This window comes from Heloderma suspectum, chromosome 17 (genome assembly GCF_057233095.1).
Source record: "Heloderma suspectum isolate Gila_16-S chromosome 17, 16-S_ref, whole genome shotgun sequence".
Lineage (NCBI taxonomy): Eukaryota > Metazoa > Chordata > Lepidosauria > Squamata > Helodermatidae > Heloderma > Heloderma suspectum.
Window position 1 is genome coordinate 13,153,411 of NC_139474.1, and position 18,133 is coordinate 13,171,543.

Below are 18,133 nucleotides of genomic sequence, written 5' to 3' on the forward strand. Positions count from 1 at the left end.
ATGGACAGCTTCAAGCCTCCTTGCCTGCCAAGGCCAGGCCAGCAGGTGGACAGGGAGTTGGGTGACCCCCTTGGCTCTGCTCTGAGAACACTGACGGAGAGAAGCTCACGCAGACTCTGACATTCCACAGGCTGAATAGGCCCAAGCCCTTCCGCTACTTCTAATCAAATCCTGGCTGTAATCTACAAGGCCCCGACAGAGCCAGCCAGCCAGAGCTACTCAGGGCACTGCTGCTCACTGCCACTAGGTAAGCCCACCAGGGGCCACCACAGAGCAGGGTGGGGGGAGCAGAAGGTCCTTTGCCTGGGACCCCTTTGACCCTGGTCCCAACCCTAGCAAAGCCCCCTTCCCAGCAGGGCCGGCCCTCCCATGAGCCACACTGAGCCAGGTGGCTCAGGTGGCATCTTGGAAGGGTGGTAGAGTTCACACCTCTCTCTACCATTCACCTCCAAAAGGGCTGTCCCACAAGGCACCACAATTCTCCCAGCTACTGGTTGGGCTCCTGCTGCCGCCGCCACTTGCTACCACAGCATTTTCCACAACAGGAAAGCAGCTGGGGGGCCTCTCCAGACTGCCCACCCTGCGCCTTGCTCTGTGGGGTCCTTTCTCGGAGCAATGTGTTGTGGGCAAGGTGCTCCAGAGACTGCCTGCGCCACCGTTGCTTTGCTGTGACAGCACCAAAAACCTGTTTTAAGCTTGGCTGGGGTCTGCTGAGGGTTGTACGCCAATAGATCTGGAGGGTACCAGGTTGGGGAAGGCTGCTTTGAAGTAATTTTAAACGTAAAACAAGAAAAGCCAGGGGTGGAGGAGGAGGAGGAGAAAGAGGCAGTGGTGGTGAGTCCTTTTGCCTTTGGCCTTGCTCCCCACCACTAAATTCACTTTGCATGGAGAACCCCAAAAAGCCAAGAATGGTGTGAGATAATTCTCAGCTTTCATGTCCAGCTTATTCTGATTTAAGCCCTATTCTCATTGCGATGGCGGCTTGGAACCGTGTGGACAAGCTGGGGAGTGCTTGAATCTTGCCAGAGTTCCTGAAGAAGATTTGTGGGGGTTAAAAAAGCGGGGCTTTGAGTGTCCTTGTAAACTCCCTCAGACTAGTGATTGCAGAGAGCTGCGGATAGGTAATGTTTGAAGAAGGAATGATGCAGGATAAGAGAACTCAGTTTACATCGTATCTACAGGAAACTGGTTTGGGTGTAACAGTGATTTTAATTCTGATTTAATTCAGAGGTGTGTGTGTATGTGTGTGTGTTTGTGTGTGGGAGCAAAGTCCTCAGTTTTTAAAAATGTGGGAAACACTGCTGGGGTGTGGGCTTCACAGACAACCTTGCTCTGTGGATCCATGGATTTACCAGTGTGGTAGCACAGATGTTACAGCAGGGGTGGGAAGCCTCTTTCAGCCACCTCTGAGAGACTGTTGAACTACGACTGGGCTGATATAGATTCAAATCCTCTCTTGGCCATGAAGCTCACTGGGTGAGTGTGGGCCAGTCACCATCTCTCCGCCTGACCTACCTCACTTGGTCGTTGTGTGGATAAAATGGTGCCAGCGGGGGAGAAGACTGTACGCTACTTAGAGGAAAGGTGGGATGAAAATGGTATGAATAACTATGTGTGCTTTTTGTAAACACGGTCATACAAAGAACTGCCTCTTGGTCGATCTAAGAGGACTAGGGTGTTGATGAGGGAGGAAGTGCTCCCTTACATAGGCAGAGCTCATCAGGCTGTTATTCCAGTTGGTGTAAAAGAAAGTGATTTTGTTTTTTTTTACAAGAACACCTTCCTCACATTATTTATTGCTCCGTGATTCAGCTCAGGTAAAGGATTTCTGGGTGTGGCCACTTTTCAGCAGTGTAATGAAGTTATTTTAGACTCTGGACTTACAGGGGGATTGCCTCTTTAGATGGTAATGTAATGTGCATTACTTAATTCAAAATGTGGTAAGCCAGGCCCACATTGTTTGGTGGCCCCTTCTGATCCTCGGCTGTGAGGGGCCCGGTCCTTTGCCCCAAAGCCCCGTCCTAATGGCATCACTGCTTCTTTTGCCTGTCCGAGATGCCTTCCCCAACATGGGCCAGCAGAGGGAGCCAGAAAACACATTCCTTCCCTCCACAGTTATTGAGGAAAAGCTCCTTGGATCCATCCCAGTTAGCAGTACAGGAATTTAAATGCGGATAGGGGTTCTTTTTGGAGGTCTGTACAATTCTGGCTGGCTGGTGAGGAGGGAGGAGTGCCCGGGAGAAACCATAGCTGCTGGTTTCTTGAGTCTTTCAGTCATCATTTAGACGCCCCTTTGCAGTTCCAGGAGGGTGAGAGTAATCTCAGAAGCCAGCTTGCATGCCAAGGAATGCCTCCCTCGCCGGTGCTAATTGCAAAGTCAGCCGAAGCATCCGTATGTTGACCGCTGGAAGAAATGAAATAAGGAGTGACATTTGCAAAAGGCTTTGCGGGAGAGATTCAGCTAAGTCACTTCCTCCAAGCTGCTCCAGATGGTTGTCCCCACTCCTCCCCTCCTCAAACCATGCGCCAATTTACTCTTGTAGACGTGTAGTGCTAAACCAGAAGCACTAAATTGCAAGGAAGAAATACCTGCATATACTAATCCCTGAAGGCCCATGTTGGCTGTGACTAAAATAATAATAATAATTAATAATAATGTATATACACACACAACACACGGACAATGCACCAACATACAACACACACAATGCAGAGACAACACACACAACACAGACAAAACGCATAGAGAAAATACACGCACACGAAAATTCTGCATCAGTAACACAAAGTGTGCGACAACAAAAGCTGAATCCTGCGACCTGGCTACATTATGCAAATGAGGGTGATTTATACAATTTCCCTTACGTTGCATCGTTCGGTAATTTTTATTGATGTGCATGGTTTCTGCCTCCTTCACTCTGTTAGTTATGGGGAGGTCGCATGGTGCTATATGAAGCCCTGCCCTATAACTACTAGAGATCTCCCTCAGCGCCTCCAAAAATCACCCCATTTCCAAGCACATCTTCACAACCCTATGGACGAGTAACATTCATTTTTTTAAAAAAAACCCAGCAAAAATGAAATCTGAGTTCCTCAGGAAGCTGCATGAACCTTGCTACTGTTCATCACATTTTGCTGGCTTTTCTGCCACTCTCCCAGCACCGTGGCATACACAGTAGCCCTGGGAATACCCAGATTTTCCATTTGAGCTTGCAGCGATCAGCAGCGAAGTGGGAGAAGTGGCATGCAGAAGTTGTAGGGAGGAAGGAGCATAGGTTCTGTGTGCCTGCTGCATGGGAACACTCCTAAGAGTATAGATGCCCCCAGTCCTAGGGGGCCACCTAAGGCGAGCTTTTAAGGAAGTATTTATTTATTATATTTATATCCCACCTTTTTCCTGCAAGGAACCCAAGGCAGCTTACATAACCTCTTCCTCCTCTCCATTTTTATCCTCAAAACAGCCCTGTGAGGTGGGTTAGGCCGAGAGTCAGTGACTGGCCCAAAGTTGCCCAGTGAGCTTCATGGCCGAGTGGGGACTAGAACTTGGGTCTCCAGAGTCCCAGTCCAATGCTCTAACCACTACGCCACACTGGCTCTCGATGGAGAAAGTGGGTAAAGAACATGCTTTCTCCCTCTCCCATGAGGTTACCTCCCCCACACTGGCAGCCTCCAAACATTCTGTACTACAGCGCCCATCATCCCTGGCCATTTGACCATGCCGGATGTAGATGAAGGGATTTGTTGCCTGGCAACACCTGGGGACCCGAGGCTGGGAAAGGCCGCATTAGAGCATCAAGTTGCCCAAGAAAATGGATGGGCAGTCGGTTCCAAGCAAACAAAAAAGAATACACTCCGTTACTGGGCACGCAATTCATTTAGGGGATTCGCTGACCTGAGGTGTGGCGGTGGCACCTCAGAAAGGGGAGTTAGACAAATTTGCAGAGCAGGGAGGAGAGGCCTGTCCATGGTTGCTAGCCATAGCTCAGGCGGGTTTTAGTTTGCATGGGCATTGTTTGTGGGCTTCCTGGAAACATCTTCATGCCCACTGTGGGCAACCGTGGTAGCGCACCTGCTTTGCATGCAGAAGGTCTCAGGATCACTCCTCGGCATTTCCAGGTATAGCTGGAGAGAAAACCATGGAGAGCCGCTGTCGGTCAGTGCAGACAATATTGAGCTATGACGGACCGAGTGTCAGACTCCGTAAGGCAGCTTCCTATGTTTCTTCCTAGGATACAGGACTAGACAGATATTTGGTCTTATCCAGCAGAGCGCTTTGTGGGCTTGTCATGAACAATTCCCCTGTGATCCCCAATATACCGAGTTAAAAATGGGAGACCCATCCAAATGGAGTTACCTTCGGGGTTTTGTTACCTGTTTTCTCACATGGACAGGACTGGCCTTGCCATGAGGCAGAGTGAGGCAGCTGCCTCAGGCGGCAGATGCTTGGAGGCAGCAGTCACAGCCCCCTAACAGCCCCCTCTTGAGTCCACCAGGCTTCTTCTGTGCTGGAGGATAGAGCTGTATGTGCCACCCAGCCTGTCCCACACCCCATAAGCTAGGATCGAATCTCATTGCCAGTGTTGAAGTAAGATTCAGTTGCCTGTCTGGTTGGCTTCTCTATGTGGAATAGAGGTGGGGTGTGGGGTGGGGTGTTGCCATCTCGTCCTTTGCCTCAGGCAGCAAAATATCTTGGGCTGGCCCTGCACACAGATATTTCAGTGGGATTAAACTAGTGCCCCTTTCCCTCTTTGGTGAGATGGAAAATATCCTTTTGACTTTGTACTCAGGAAGGGACTGGAGTTTGATAAGGCTGCTCTCCCCTGCTATTGATAAGGGCTCTCTAACTATTTCAGTGCTTCCCTCCCTCCAAGGCTGTCACTGGATCTTCCAGAAGCAATGTCTTTAATGCCAAATAAATGCTTCTAGCTGAATGTGAATAACGCAGCTGTAACTCCAGCAGCAAACCATCAGGAAACGGGATTCTCAGATCTTCCACTGATCAGGGAAAGGGGGGGGGCAGGCCCACAAGAGGGAGGGATATTATGCATGGGACTGTGTGTGTGTGTGTGTGTGTGTGTGTGTCCATGCAAAAACCATGACCTCACTGGTATGGAATGTTTCCCAACCCTGCTCCTTCCCCCAGCAAAAGCCCCATATGCTGTTCTGCAGAGGTTAATTCTAGTTCTCATGCCCATATATGTACCTCTTTGCTCTCCCAGCCTTCAGGCCTGGGTTTCCCAAGTTCCCCGTTGTTTTCTGATGGTACATGGGACCTGCCAGCACGCAGGGGTGGGTAGGAAAGGATCAAGGACTTTGTAAGGGCAAAGCGTACAAGTTTTTAATGATTTTGCTTGGGAAGGGGGATGATGGTTGGGCTTGAGGCCAGGTCCAGGTTTGAGGAGAATCTGGGCAAAGTGCCCCCTTGGCTACATTGGTGTCCCTGTCTTCCCAGCAGGCTCATCTGCTGCTAGCGGAGATGGTGGACAGCAGTGCCATGATCCATGCCCCACCCTTTGAATGTCCCATAATGCCCCAGCGTTGTGTTATGACAGGGGCATTGTGGGTTATTAAAATGGCGAAAGGCTTGTCCTGGGGGCCTAGAGCAACCATCAGCAGTGGGCCCTGTCAGCTCCCTGAAAATGTCAGCAGACCTGGCTGCGATGATGTAGCAGGAACCAGCAAATCCCGCAAATTGGGAGCAGGGTGGGAGCATCCTTCATAGAATCTTGTAGATTCGACAGCCAAAGTGCTTGCTTTGGAGGCCTGCACTAACCTATGTAAATTTCCCAAAGACTATGGGGATGTTGCTTGAGAAGACGTTCAGCTTTATGGGTGCTTTCATTCTTGGGTTTGTGTATGTATGTATGCACCTTCTTTACAGGCCACTTGTTTATATGTACTTCTTCGGAAGTAAATCCTACCTGAGATCAATGGAGCTTCCTCACTAGCAAGTGTGCATCTTCTTTACAGCTTGATTCTTGGCTCACATTTCCTTGGAGGTAACCCCCACTGATTTCAGTGGTGCTTTCTCACTAGTAAGAGAGTGTAGGGCTGCAACATTTTAAGAGCTCAGTCCTTTGCACATATTTGCTTGGAAGTAAACCCCACCTGATTTCATTGGGGCTTCCTCACCAGTAAGCCTACACGGGCCCACATCATTTAAAGAGCCCCATCCCCTAAGTGTATTTACTTGAGGTAAACCCCACGGATTCTAATGGGGCTTCCTCAGTCATAAGCATGCACAGGGCAGCATCTGTTTAAGGGCCCAGTCCGTTACACAGGTTTCCTTGGAAGTCAACCCACTGGTTTCAGTGGGGCTCCCTCCCAGCAAGCCTGCATCTTCTTTCTCTTGCCATGCTCGTTTCACTTGGAAAGAAGCGAGCCCGCCGCCATTTCAAAGGGGTCGCTTCTCCTCACGGCCCCCGCCGCGGTGGAGGCGCTACGGACGTGCCACGAGGCTCTTTTCTCCCACCCTCCCAACGGGGCCAGCTCGCTTGAGGCCTTTCTGCCTCCAGCCCTTTGTGGTGGGTGTGGCGGAGCGCAAGAGCCGAGGAGGATGCGGCGGCGGAGGCCTGCTCCGTTCCCATGGCAACCGGCGGCTGGCGGTAGAGCCGAGGCCCGCCCGCCCGCCTCATCCGGGGCCTCTGCGCGACGTCAGCGGGCGGGGCGGGTTCCGGTATTTCAGGGCGGGGCGCGGGGGCTGTCGGGAGAGGCGGTGCGGACGGAGCAGCAGCGGGCCAGGGTGTGCGAGTGAGGGAGGACTGAGGAGCCATGGCCGGGGCGACCACCATCGAGGCGGTGAAGCGCAAGATTCAGGTGCTGCAGCAGCATGCCGATGAGGCCGACGAGCGAGCCGAGAGGCTGCAGCGGGAGGCGGAGGCCGAGCGCCGCGCCCGGGAGCAGGTAGGCGGGGCGGGGCGGGGCAGGGCAGGAGACGTTGCTTGGGATGGAGAGACGGGCCCTCCTTTGAGGGGAGGGGGTGGGGTGTTGCTACCCAGAATCCCCTGTGGTTGACCCTAGTGGGTCTCCAGAGCTTTAAGCTGAGAGGGAGGGGGAGATGAGGTGCTGCTGCGCAGACTCTTCTGTGGTCGGCCAAAGCCGTTCTCTCAAGCCTTGGGCGGAGGGGAGAAAAATGGGGTGCTGCTTCCCAGAATCCCTCGTGGTTGGGTAAGGGATTCTCCGAAGATGGGGTGGGGATGGGTGTGCTGCTACCCAGAATCCTCTGTGGCTGGCCACTTTCCCAGAATCCCCACTAGTTGGCCAAGGAGCCCCTCCAAAGCCTCTGGCAGAGGGGGTTTCTCCTGGTCCTGTTGCCCAGGTCGTGCCAGGCAGTAAGCATGGAACCTTTATCATATGTAGCATAAGAAGAGTTGTGCTGGGTCACACCTCAAAGGGTCTATCTGGTCCAGCATTTTGCTTCCCACAGTGGCCCCAGCCAGATAACTCTAGGGAGTCCATAAGTGAGGGGTGAAGGCAATGCCCCCCCCCCCCGTTAATCCCCTGAGCTTCTGGTGTTTCAGAGGCCTCTGAACATGGGAGGTTTAGCTCTCATGGCAGTTAGCTGTTAAGCTTAAGAAGAACCCTGCCTGGTCAGACAAAAAGGTCCAGTATCCGAACAGCATCGGGTCCCTTTCACCATGCTAAGAGGTAGACTGCCTCTGAACGCATTCTTGGCCATCATGGTTCTCAAGAATGTATGGGCTGTTGCACTGGATCAGACCTGAATCAGCAGTGGAAGAGATTAACATTGCTCATCTTCAACTTTTGGTGCTCAAGGGTGCTTCTGAGGCTGGAGGTTCTGTTCTGAGCTGTCATGACTATTAACAGAAGGAGAGCCTGGCTGGATGAGACCAAGGGCCCACCTTGTCCAACATCCTGTTCCCCATGGCGGGCTTGGGCTGATTCCTCTGGGACGCCCCCAAGCAGGGCCTGAAGGCAACTGCTTTCCCACTATTTGTTCCTGGCAGCATTTGATATTCATGGGATATCCTGCCTCTGAACATGGCAGTGCTGTTTAGCTCCCACCATACACCCAGTTTGAGATTTGTGATCTGAAGGAATTGATCTGGAATTCACTGCTACTGCTTCCTGGGCTGATGCTCAACAGTTGTAGGCATGTTTTAAAGCTTTAAAGCCCCACTTTGCTTACACAGGGAAGGGTAGTGGTGGGAACGCCTCCACTCTTTGTCCTTTCTCTGAGAGTATGAGATGGGTGGCATAATACAGCAACATCTGGCTTGGATCCAGGGTTCATGTAGTCCACCATCCTGTTTCTGACAGTGGCTAGCCGGTTGGTGCTGGGAAGGCCCCAAGGAGGCCATTAAGACTGCAGTCCTTTCCTGTTTGTCCCAGGTTTTCTGGGTGTGAATGTGGCTATAATAACTAATAGCCCCTTGATAAAGGGATCTCCCTCCATGAATGTGTGTGATCTTACTGCCCCTCTTCTTAAATGGTGACATCTTAGTGCCTGTTGTATCTTCTGGCAGCGAATTCCATATGTTTATTATACACTGTGTGAAGATAAGTGCTTGTAAAACACATAAACTGACTGTAGAGGTGAGGGGGTGAGTGCTTTGCGGTCATCTGCACAGAATGACATGGGAGAGAATTCTAGGCATGTGCTTGGATGAACTCTGCCTGGCAGGATAGCAATTGATCCAGGATCAGCAGTGGGTACTGCAGGGTTGGGTGGGAGTCATTGAACCAAAATGGGGAGGGGGGGACAGCACCATAGCAGAACACCTCCTTTGCACACAGAAGGGCCTGGGTTCAATCTCTGGTGCCAGCAGTTAAAAAGGATCAGGTAGTGGTGATGAGGAGAGTCTCTTTTTTGGCCTGAGGCCTTGGTGAGCTGTTGCAAGTTGGAGCAGATGGCCCTGCGCTCCATATAAGGCAGAGGTGCTGGAACATGGGCATATGTCATTAATTCAGCAGGCAATAGGAATTGGAGTTGGGAAGGGATTGGATGTTTTAACCTGGGGGGGGGTGGAGAAAGGGGGGCAGAGGTGGAAGGGGAGGCGCATGATGTTGCTTGGGGTGCTGCGTGGTTGGCGGCAGTGGCGAAATAGCCAGCTTATGGAGGAGGTGGGGCTGAGCGAAAGTAGCTGTGGCTAAGCTAGGGAGGGGCTTCCTGTTGGTATGATTTGGCAGCAGCTGGTGGGAGGGATGTAAGCCTCAGGGTAGCTGTTCCTTTGTGTCCTCTTAGTGAGCATGGTGGCCTGAGATCTTTTTTTTTTTTTTTATTACTTCAAAAGGGCGTTTCCCGGAAAGCCAGCTCAGAGAGGGTTCTGGCTGGCGACTAGTGTTTCAAGAAAGGGAGCAGCAGTTCAGGGCTGAAGGGAAGGCTCTGCCCACGGAGGAGGGGTGGAGGTGTGAAGTCAGCTTTCCCGCCTTGCTGGAAGGGGCTGGGATAGGAGGAAGCTAGATAGTCCACTGGATTCCACAGAGGAGAGTGTGGCAGCCTCTACCTCCACCACTTTGTTACAGAGAGATCCAGTTGTAGATCTCCTGCAGAGAGTGTAGCTTGGCCCTTGGGGGAGAGGCTTAAGAGTTTGCAGTGGAGGGTCCAGTCTTTTGTCTTGGGGTGGGGCACTGGGTTCCATAGCATCAGGGCTGGCTGGCTATGCCGCTCCCTAAAGTAATCTTTTCCTGCCAGTGGTTGATTTGAGAGTCAGTGGACCCACTTAGGTTGTGGCTGAGGCTTTGAATGGATGGGGATCTGTTAGCTTTCCTTCTGCTGAGGATCTCGTCTTTGCAACTGCCCTGAAGGGGCTGTGTGCTTGGTCCAAAGTCCATCTTGTATCTCTTGAGGGGTCAGGAAGGCTCTGTGGGAGCTGCGGGTTGGCTTTCTCCCCATATAACTTACAGTGTAGATCACCCACTGATGCAGATCTGCCCAGCTAAGTACTTTCCAGCATAGCTTTGCTTTGTGGGCCCAGGAGCCTTAGTTTTGGTTTTGTCCGGACATGATGCTCTGATCGGCTGATGGGGTAGCAAATTGGTGAGCTAGCTTTACCAGGGCTTCACCTGACTCTGGTGCTGCTGTTATTCAGGGAACTGGCTTTTGCTTAACTAGTTTAGCCTGGTTATCTTCAGGCTGCGGTGTTGTAACTTCAGGGCGGTGTTTTGCTACTTCCTCGGGCTGTGTCCTAGGTGGGGATTGCAAGTGCCTCCATCTTGTTCTGTAGCCCTGGCTTTAATTGCCTGCCCACCCTCTTTATCACTAGAATGATTTTTTTCCTCATGCCAGTGACCTCTGGTCAGGTTTGCCTGCGGTGCTTGTTCACTGCTGTTTGAGCTTATAAAAAGGCAAGTATATGCAAATTATTTGCAGAAGGCATTTTCTGCCACCATGACAGGAACAAGGAGATGCATAGGAAGCTTGAGCCTTCATCTCTGTACAGCTAGAAAAACCCTCTTTTGGTTTCTAAGGTATTGCTGGTCTGTCTTTAAAACCCCGAGAGCTAGAAATGTGCACTTCTTAAACAACTGGAAGCATTTTTTGACATATGGGGAGGGGGCAAAATCCAGGGCATACCCACGTAACCCCGATGTAATTGTACAAATGTACCAGTGTACATGGCCCTGCCTTGGAAGCAACATCTTTAGGGCGCAATCCTATGCATGGTTAGACAGAAAATAGTCATAGAACTCCCAGCACAAATTCTGCACAAGTCGTACAAATCCTGGGAGTTGTAAGACTTTCTAAGCATGCATAGGATTGTGCCCCTAGTCTACTTCTGAGGATGATGGGCAATCTCCATTTGAAAAACCCACATGCAAGCCTACAAGATCTAGCTGGTTTGAACATTTATAATACAAAGTAGTGTAAGGTTCTCAGACTAGCCAACAGATTCTACTATGTTAAAAACAAATGGACTGAGTTCAGTAAGCTTCTTTTGTCTGCGAGTGCAGTGTTAACAGAGTGGTCAAAATTGTGGCGGGTCAGAATGACTAGCTTTGAATAAGAACTGGATAGTGGTTGGAGATTCCTGCTGTTGTGTGGAAATCCTCCCCCCCGCCCTTTGAGCCTCACGTGCTAAGTGTACTTGTCCCAATGCCAATGGGGGCTAGAAACTTACTTATTTTAAACAGAGGCTGAGCTCTTCAGCATGTTGAACTCTGCCAAATGTGACTGTATATTTAGTGTTGCTGGGCATAGAATAAATACATGCCAGGCAAATGTAGAATATTGGGGCTGAGGGGACTAATGCCTAAGGTGTAACTCGCCCTTTTTGGTTGTGTCCTTGCTGAGGGTCACCTAAAAGCTCTGTTATGGCACTTGGGAATTACAGGGACTCCCAAACCAGCTCTGAATCACCCTTGAGCTGCAGGGTCCGCTTCAGCTGAACAAAACCAATTCCCAGCATTACTTTGAAGAACAGAAGACAACCAAGTGACAATCCAGCTCTTGGGTTTCTCTACTACCCTTTGATGGAACATGCAGGAATAAGCCCCAAATGTTGTTGGTGCAGAGCTCGAAATACAAGTACTACTGAACAAGAGATCCAATAATGGGGGGGGGGGGCAGCAGCGGGAGAGGCTCTCCCATTTTGCTCCACTTCCAAGCCTGCCCATGTTTTAATATCTTCAGCTGAAGCTCTTCTCCATGTCCTAAGACATGATCTGAAGGCACATGAGGCAGCCACCTTGTTGAATATAAGCGGTCTGGTCAGTGCTTGGCGGGGAGATGCCCTGGGAACCACATGTAGCCAGCCACCTTGAGTTGCTCGATGGCAGAAAGGTGGGATGTAAATGTAATAAACCAATGTATAAAATGAGTGCCTTCCATATCAGAAGTGTGCTATGCAATAGCCAAGGCAAGAGGGCTTTGTCCTGGTAGTGGTGGCCCAGTTATGGAATGCCCTTCCTAGGAGAGGGGCACCTCTGCCCACTTGACCTTCTTTTCTGCCCCAGGTCAAGGTACTTATTTTCCCCAGCCGTTTGGCTGCTGTATGTTTTACTTGCTGCCTCATTTTATTGCCAATCTAATGGTTTTCCTGTATATTTTAGTGTTTTATAATATATTTGCCATTTACAACCCTGGAATCTCCTGGATGAAGGGAAGTATGTAATAGGGGCGGACAAATTTGTCAGTTTCACTTTCTCCTGTGTTTGATTATTTAAAATCTTTCCGTCCTGTTTACCGAGAGGTCTTAACAAAAAACAAACCAAACAAACTTCTTGCCTGTCCCTGGCATACACATAGTCTAAGTCAGGAGTGCTGAACTTCTTATAGCCCGAGGCCTGAGTTACATTGTGGAGAAGCCCTCAAGGGCTGCATTTCAGTGTTGGTGGAGCTGCATGCAAAAGGGGTGGAGCTATAGGCAAAAGGGATGGGGCCAGAATACCAAAAATAGCAGCATATTTTAGCTGTTACTGCCAGTAACTCAGCCTTAGAGGCATTTCCACCTTTTAGAGTGTGGAAACCTCCAACTGATGGGTGGTCTGGGGCAAGGGGGCAGGCCACCTGGGAAACCCTGGAGGGCCTGATTGGGACTACAGGAGGACCGAGTTTGCCCCCCAGGCCTAAGGTTCTGCATCTGTTATAAGTAAATAAGCATCCCAAGGGCAGGTGACTGGCTACTTTTGGACATAGGAGTGATAGGCACTTAGCCTGATGCGTTTTTCTTTAGTAATCCAGGTTGAAATCCTACACACCCTTCTCCTGGGACTTACTCATGTAGCGGGACTCACTTGTGAGGAAACGGGGCCAGAATTGCAACATCTTGCATTGGGAAGGTTGCCAGTTTGTCTCTCAGCGAAGAGCTGTATAGCTCAAACTACCCAGTTCAGCAGCTATGCCTTCTCCTTCTGTCCTTCCCATTCCCTTTTGACTATAAACCCCTGCCCCCCAACACCCAACCTATGTATGGTATACAGTCGGGAAGTGTGTGACAAAAAGAACCATAGAAGGAGCCAGTGGGAAAAGCTGCACGCCTCTTGTTAGGGGCAAATCTCCAGGTTGCCCTCTGGCGATTTGTCCATGCGATACCCCGTTAATCAACTCTGTTCCTTTAGGCCAGCTTTTCCCCACCACAGCCACTGTGGTATCTTCTGGAAGTGGTAGATGACACACCCGGAGGGCACCGGGGCAGGTGGGTGCTACTTCAGGCTGTTAGTGATCCAGTGCGTAGGAAACGCGAGGGGTTGCTAAACAGACTAGCCTGGATTAACTTGCGTGGCTTAATTTCCTCCCTCTCCCTTGCCTTCCCGAGATGCTTTTTGACCTCCAGGCTGTTGACTTGCTGGTGCTGGCACAGAGGGCTTTCTGTTCTCCGCTTGTGTTCTTGTTGGTACTAGGGCAAAAGGGATATGGTTTGATTCCCTGCCTCCTGCCCCAAAGTAGCTGTAAGTCACTTGGCACATGTCTCATAAATGGTGGCAACTCCCCCCCCCCTTAAATTGGATAACAAATGCATATAATCCTTCTGTTCTCTCCACCACGCCCACTTTCTAGTCCAGGATAGGAAGAGGTCTCTGCCTTGCTGGGAAAATAACTTGTCAGCAGGCCTTTAGCCAAGAGCAAAGATTTATAGTTGGCTCGCCTTCATCTGAACAAGGGAGACAGCTAGTCTAGAGGACCCCCCCCCCCCCGGTCTTTCTTTCAAGCTGGGTGGGAGCAGTCTGGCTGTAAACACGCCCTGTTGGTGAGAGAGACACTTAGCTTTGGCGATGGGGGCCTGGCTCAGAGGAGGGTTGTGGCTTGGTGGAAGGGCACAAATCCCCACATGTCTGAGATGGTTTTGCATGTAAGGCTGCCCTGGAGGGGACGAGTGAGTGGGGCTCCCCTGACAGTGTTGGCTGGCAAAAAAGAGCTCTGATAGATCAGACTAAGGGTCCATCTAGTCCATGAGCTTGCGCCCCATGGGAGCCACCCAAACATCTCTTGAAAGTCCGCAGGGGGTCATGAGGACAACAGCTCAAAAAGAATATTGGAAGGCTGGAAAATGTGCAGAAAGGGACAATTGAAATGATCCAGAGGTTGGAGCAATGCCTCTATGAGGAAAGGCTGCAACATCTGGGACTGGTTAGCTTAGAGAAAAGGCGAATGAGGGGAGAGATGATAGAGGTGTGCAAAATGATGCCTGTTGTGGAGAAAGTGGAGAGGGAGGCATTTCTCTCGCTCTCCCATAATTATAGAACCCACTGGGGGTCATCCCATGAAGCTGATTGGTGGGAGATTCCAGACAGATCGAAGGAAGGCCATCTTCACACAGCATAGAGTTAACTATGGCATTCTCTACCAGAAGATGTAGTGGCTAGAGTGTTGAACTGGGCCTCTGGAGACCCAGGTTCTAGTCCCCACTTGGCCATGACGCTCACTGGGTGACTTTGGGTTAGTCACTGACTCTTGGCCTGACCTACCTCACAGGGCTGTTGTGAGGATAAAAATGGGGAGCAGGACCATAAGCCACCTTGGGATCCTTGCAAGAGGAAAAAAGGCAGGATATAAATGTTCTAATAACAATACTACTAATAAATTTGGATGTCTTTAAAAGGGAGTTAGACAAATTCATGGAGGACAAGGCTAGCAACGGCTTCTAGTCCTGTTGGCTGTATGCTACCTCCAATATCAGAGGCAGTTGTCTAGAGCAGCCTTTCTCCAGCCTGGTGCCCTCCTGGTGTTTTTGACTGTAGCTCTCAGCATTTTGGGCCATTGGCTGTGCTGGTTGGGGCTCATGAGAGTGGAAGTCGAAAACGTCTGGAGGGCAGCAAGTTATGGGAAAGCTGGTGCAGAGGGGCTGTGTCAGTCCTGAAGGAAGCAACTGGGTTTGGGGAGTGGAGGGGACAGTGTCGATTGGAAGGGGGCAGGGGATGCCCAAAAGCTTCCTTCTGCTCCCAGCTCGCCTGTGTGGCAGAGAGCTGCTTCTGGCCTTCAGGAGTAGCCAAGAACTTAGGAGGCATTTGGCCCATGGCTCTAACGGTGTGTTGATCTGTGATTGCAGGCAGTCCTGTTCAGGATCAGGCTCTGGACTCTGGAAAAGCATCCCTTCTAACCCCCTCCCACCTCTGGAGGGCTTGTGGGCCTGCATTGACTTGTGGCTGCCTGCCTGTTGCAAGACTGGCTGAAGAGCCCCGAGGCTGTTCTGCATACTTGTCCTTCGCTATCTGTTGTGGATCAGGAGTGGGGGTGAGGGGTGGCATCTGTCGAAGAGCATAGCTTTGATTGTGCTAGAAATTGTGTAATAGTCAGGGCTCTGTGTGCTTTTAAGTGGGGGGCGGAATCTGTACTTGGGCAACCTAAATTGTGCACCAAGAAATGTTCTGTTCCATTCATAACCTGGGTAAACTGAAGCTTATCTTGGCAGAATGATTCAGGTTTTGCTAGTCATGCAGTGTGCTCAAGTCAACATCTTATTCAGCCTCCCTCTTGGCTTCTGAGACTCCTGCGGTCATAACCCATGCCGTTTCGAGTGTATCTTTTGTGGTTCTAAGAGCTAGAAGCTTGCTTACTACGTCCACACCCCTACGTGCGCCCCCCCCCCCCACGCCCAGATAAGGAGGGAAGCTTGGTTCTGCTCTGGATACAGCACTGTGCAGGATTGCTACTCTGCCCGTGGGATTCTAGTATATGCACCACTCTGAATGTAGCCCCTAGTTGGGAAGCTGCTGTGAATTCCTGTGACTTCACACTGCCTGTTCACTCCCTCTTTGCTCCTCCCTGCTAGTGTGACCACAAAACAAACCAGGATTTGGAAGCTTGGTGTGTTGTCCAAACTGGGGATTCTGGCTTGTTGCTCCCTTTACAAGCCAGAATGGCTGGCAAACCTTGGCTTGTGGTTCCGGCTTATAAAGGGAGCAACAAATCCAAAACAGGGATCCTGGGAGTACAATTCTGCTTGCAGACAAACAGCAGCAGGGTGTGGCCCCCAGTGTGTTCTGGGGAAGCAGTTAGCCCCCCAACGCTGTACTAGATGGGCCTTTAGTCTGATCCAGCAGGGCTGCTCTTAGCAGATAGAGCATTGGATGTAAAGATGAGGGGGTGGGATCTGGGTCCAAAGCCCTGCTCCAGTGTGAAGGCCACTGAGTGACTTCAAGCTGGCAGTTTCCAACTGGCCCAGCCTACCTCTCAGGGTTGTTCTGATAGGCTAGGCCCCCAGATGTGCTGTTCCGAGTTGTGATGTAAAGGTGCAGACGCTCAAGCATCTTCTTCAACTTTGGCTTCTAAACCTGGCACACCGTTGCACACTGAACCATCTCCTTGGTTCTCTCCTGTTTTCATTTAGTTTGGTGTCTTACGCTGCGTGCTTTTGTTTGGCAGGGAATCCTGTTCTCGGTGGGACAACTGCATCGCTATTTGATAATATAGAGCAGGCTACTGGCTGAGCAAGCATCTCAGGCTTGCTGGCTGCCTTGTGGTCGCTATGGAGTGAATGGAAACAGAGTGTGGTGGCAATTGCTGTTGGGCCTGGGAATGGGGGGAAAACAGCAGAGACTGGAGACGGTGGTATTGAAATGGCTGCAGGGCCCTGAGTGACGGTGACACAGCTGGGTGTCTGTGACTGGCACCCTGGTACAGAAGTGCTTAGGCGAACTGTGGGGGCCCTGTTTGAACATCTGTGTGAGCTCAAGTTCCTCCATGACCTCAGCTCAAAGCTATGTGCACCAAAATGGAGGCTCCTTGTCTAGGGTTGAGCTGTGGTTTTTTTTCTCTTTTGTCTGCTCTGCTTGTGGCGTTTGTGGACACAGCCTGGCCATGTTAGTCAGCTGATCTTCCCTAGAAGTTCTTCAGGACTTCCTAAGACCTAGGGGGATGTGAAGACAAACACCCGTGGATAAACACAGGAAGATCAACAAGGTGGCAATCTGCTGTGTGTGTACTTGGTAGCAAGTTCCATTGAACAGAGCGGGACTTTCTCCTAGGGATGGGTGAGAAATTTGCTCTGTCGAGTGTTTTGGTATGGGTTTACTCAGTTCACATCTCCTGCGCCTCTCAGCAACTGAGATGGAATTACATTCCAAAATCCATATTTTTGCGAGGTTTCCTATGCAGCTCATCTTGAGGATGATGGGGAATGTGCGTATTAGGGGAAAGTGTGCACAAAATGTGTATACTTGAGAAGTGTCCACAACTGCATTCTATTAATGTAAAGTACTTGGGGGAAGGGAGAATGCATAGGTTTAAAAACGTACACAAAAATGCATACATTAGGAAAAATGTGCACAACATTTCCATACAGATTTTTTTTTAAATTACAAGCTTGTGCAGAAACAGGTCAGCATGAATTTGACTTTAAAAAAAGGACAGTCCCATTGTGACTGAAATTGACAGATACTCACTGCTGAGTAAAACATCCAGAAGTCTTGCTCTAAGGACTATGAAGAAAATTTGTTTCGTTGATTGCTTGCTGGATTGCTATTTTTTGTAAGCTGCTTTTTTGTAACTTGTCACAGAACAGGGTATAAATAACAGAACAGAGTCTGATACTCCAAAATAGGAAATGCTGAGATGGATTACTAATTAACTCTTTGAAATGAAGCAGCCATTCCAGTGCAAGCTTATTGAGGGCCATTCAAATGGTTGCCTGAGGTGCCTACACAGAATCTCTAGATGACCAGGTAGGGAAGTTTTTCCAAAGTTGGGTTTTCCTTTTCAGGCCTCAAATCCCTAGCATAGGTACATGCAGGATGGTGGGTATGTGAGAATTTTTTTGGGCTATTCATTGTTCTAAACCTGCTAGAACAGCCTTGCAGATGAAACACATAGTGCATTTTCTTCGGTTCTGCTGTTCAATTTTATTTATTTTATTTTGGGTGAATTTCAGGCTGCTTTTTAAGGAACGAACCCTTAAGACGATGTCACAACTGGTTCTGGTAACTACCTTGCAAGGCTGCAGTTAAACTGCAGCAGCAAACCAAGTTACTAGTCCACAATTCTACTCTTCTTAAAAAAAAAACTCCATCCTGCCTGCCTCTGTGTAAATGACACGTGGCATGTTGCTGGCAAAAACAGGGGGCGCAGGGGAAGAACCAACTATTTAGCTTTACGAAAGCTCCCATCTGGCCACCTGGAGGCAACTGTTCAGTCACCATTGGCAAGTGGTTATTGCTGAGCCTGCCCCAAACTATTAAGTTAAAGGTTTGTGTGTGGAGGCTTATACAAAACTGCAATTCCAGCAAACTGCCACAG

The 18,133-nt window shown here is 50.1% G+C and overlaps 1 protein-coding gene across 14 annotated transcripts in view; it reads left to right on the top strand.

Annotated features, from left to right (window-relative positions):
• Positions 1 to 18,133, top strand: part of TPM3 (tropomyosin 3) — a 72,232-nt gene that overhangs the window by 15,149 nt on the left and 38,950 nt on the right. For 10 of the 14 annotated variants that reach the window (XM_084824267.1, XM_084824268.1, XM_084824269.1 and 7 more), the window contains exon 1: positions 6,708 to 6,903. The exons of the other annotated variants lie outside the window; for them this stretch is intronic. In XM_084824267.1, the coding sequence (XP_084680393.1) occupies positions 6,772 to 6,903 (132 nt within the window). In that variant the 5' untranslated portion in view covers positions 6,708 to 6,771. Of the gene's footprint in view, positions 1 to 6,707; positions 6,904 to 18,133 lie in introns of those variants that run through there. 14 annotated transcript variants of the gene reach the window in all.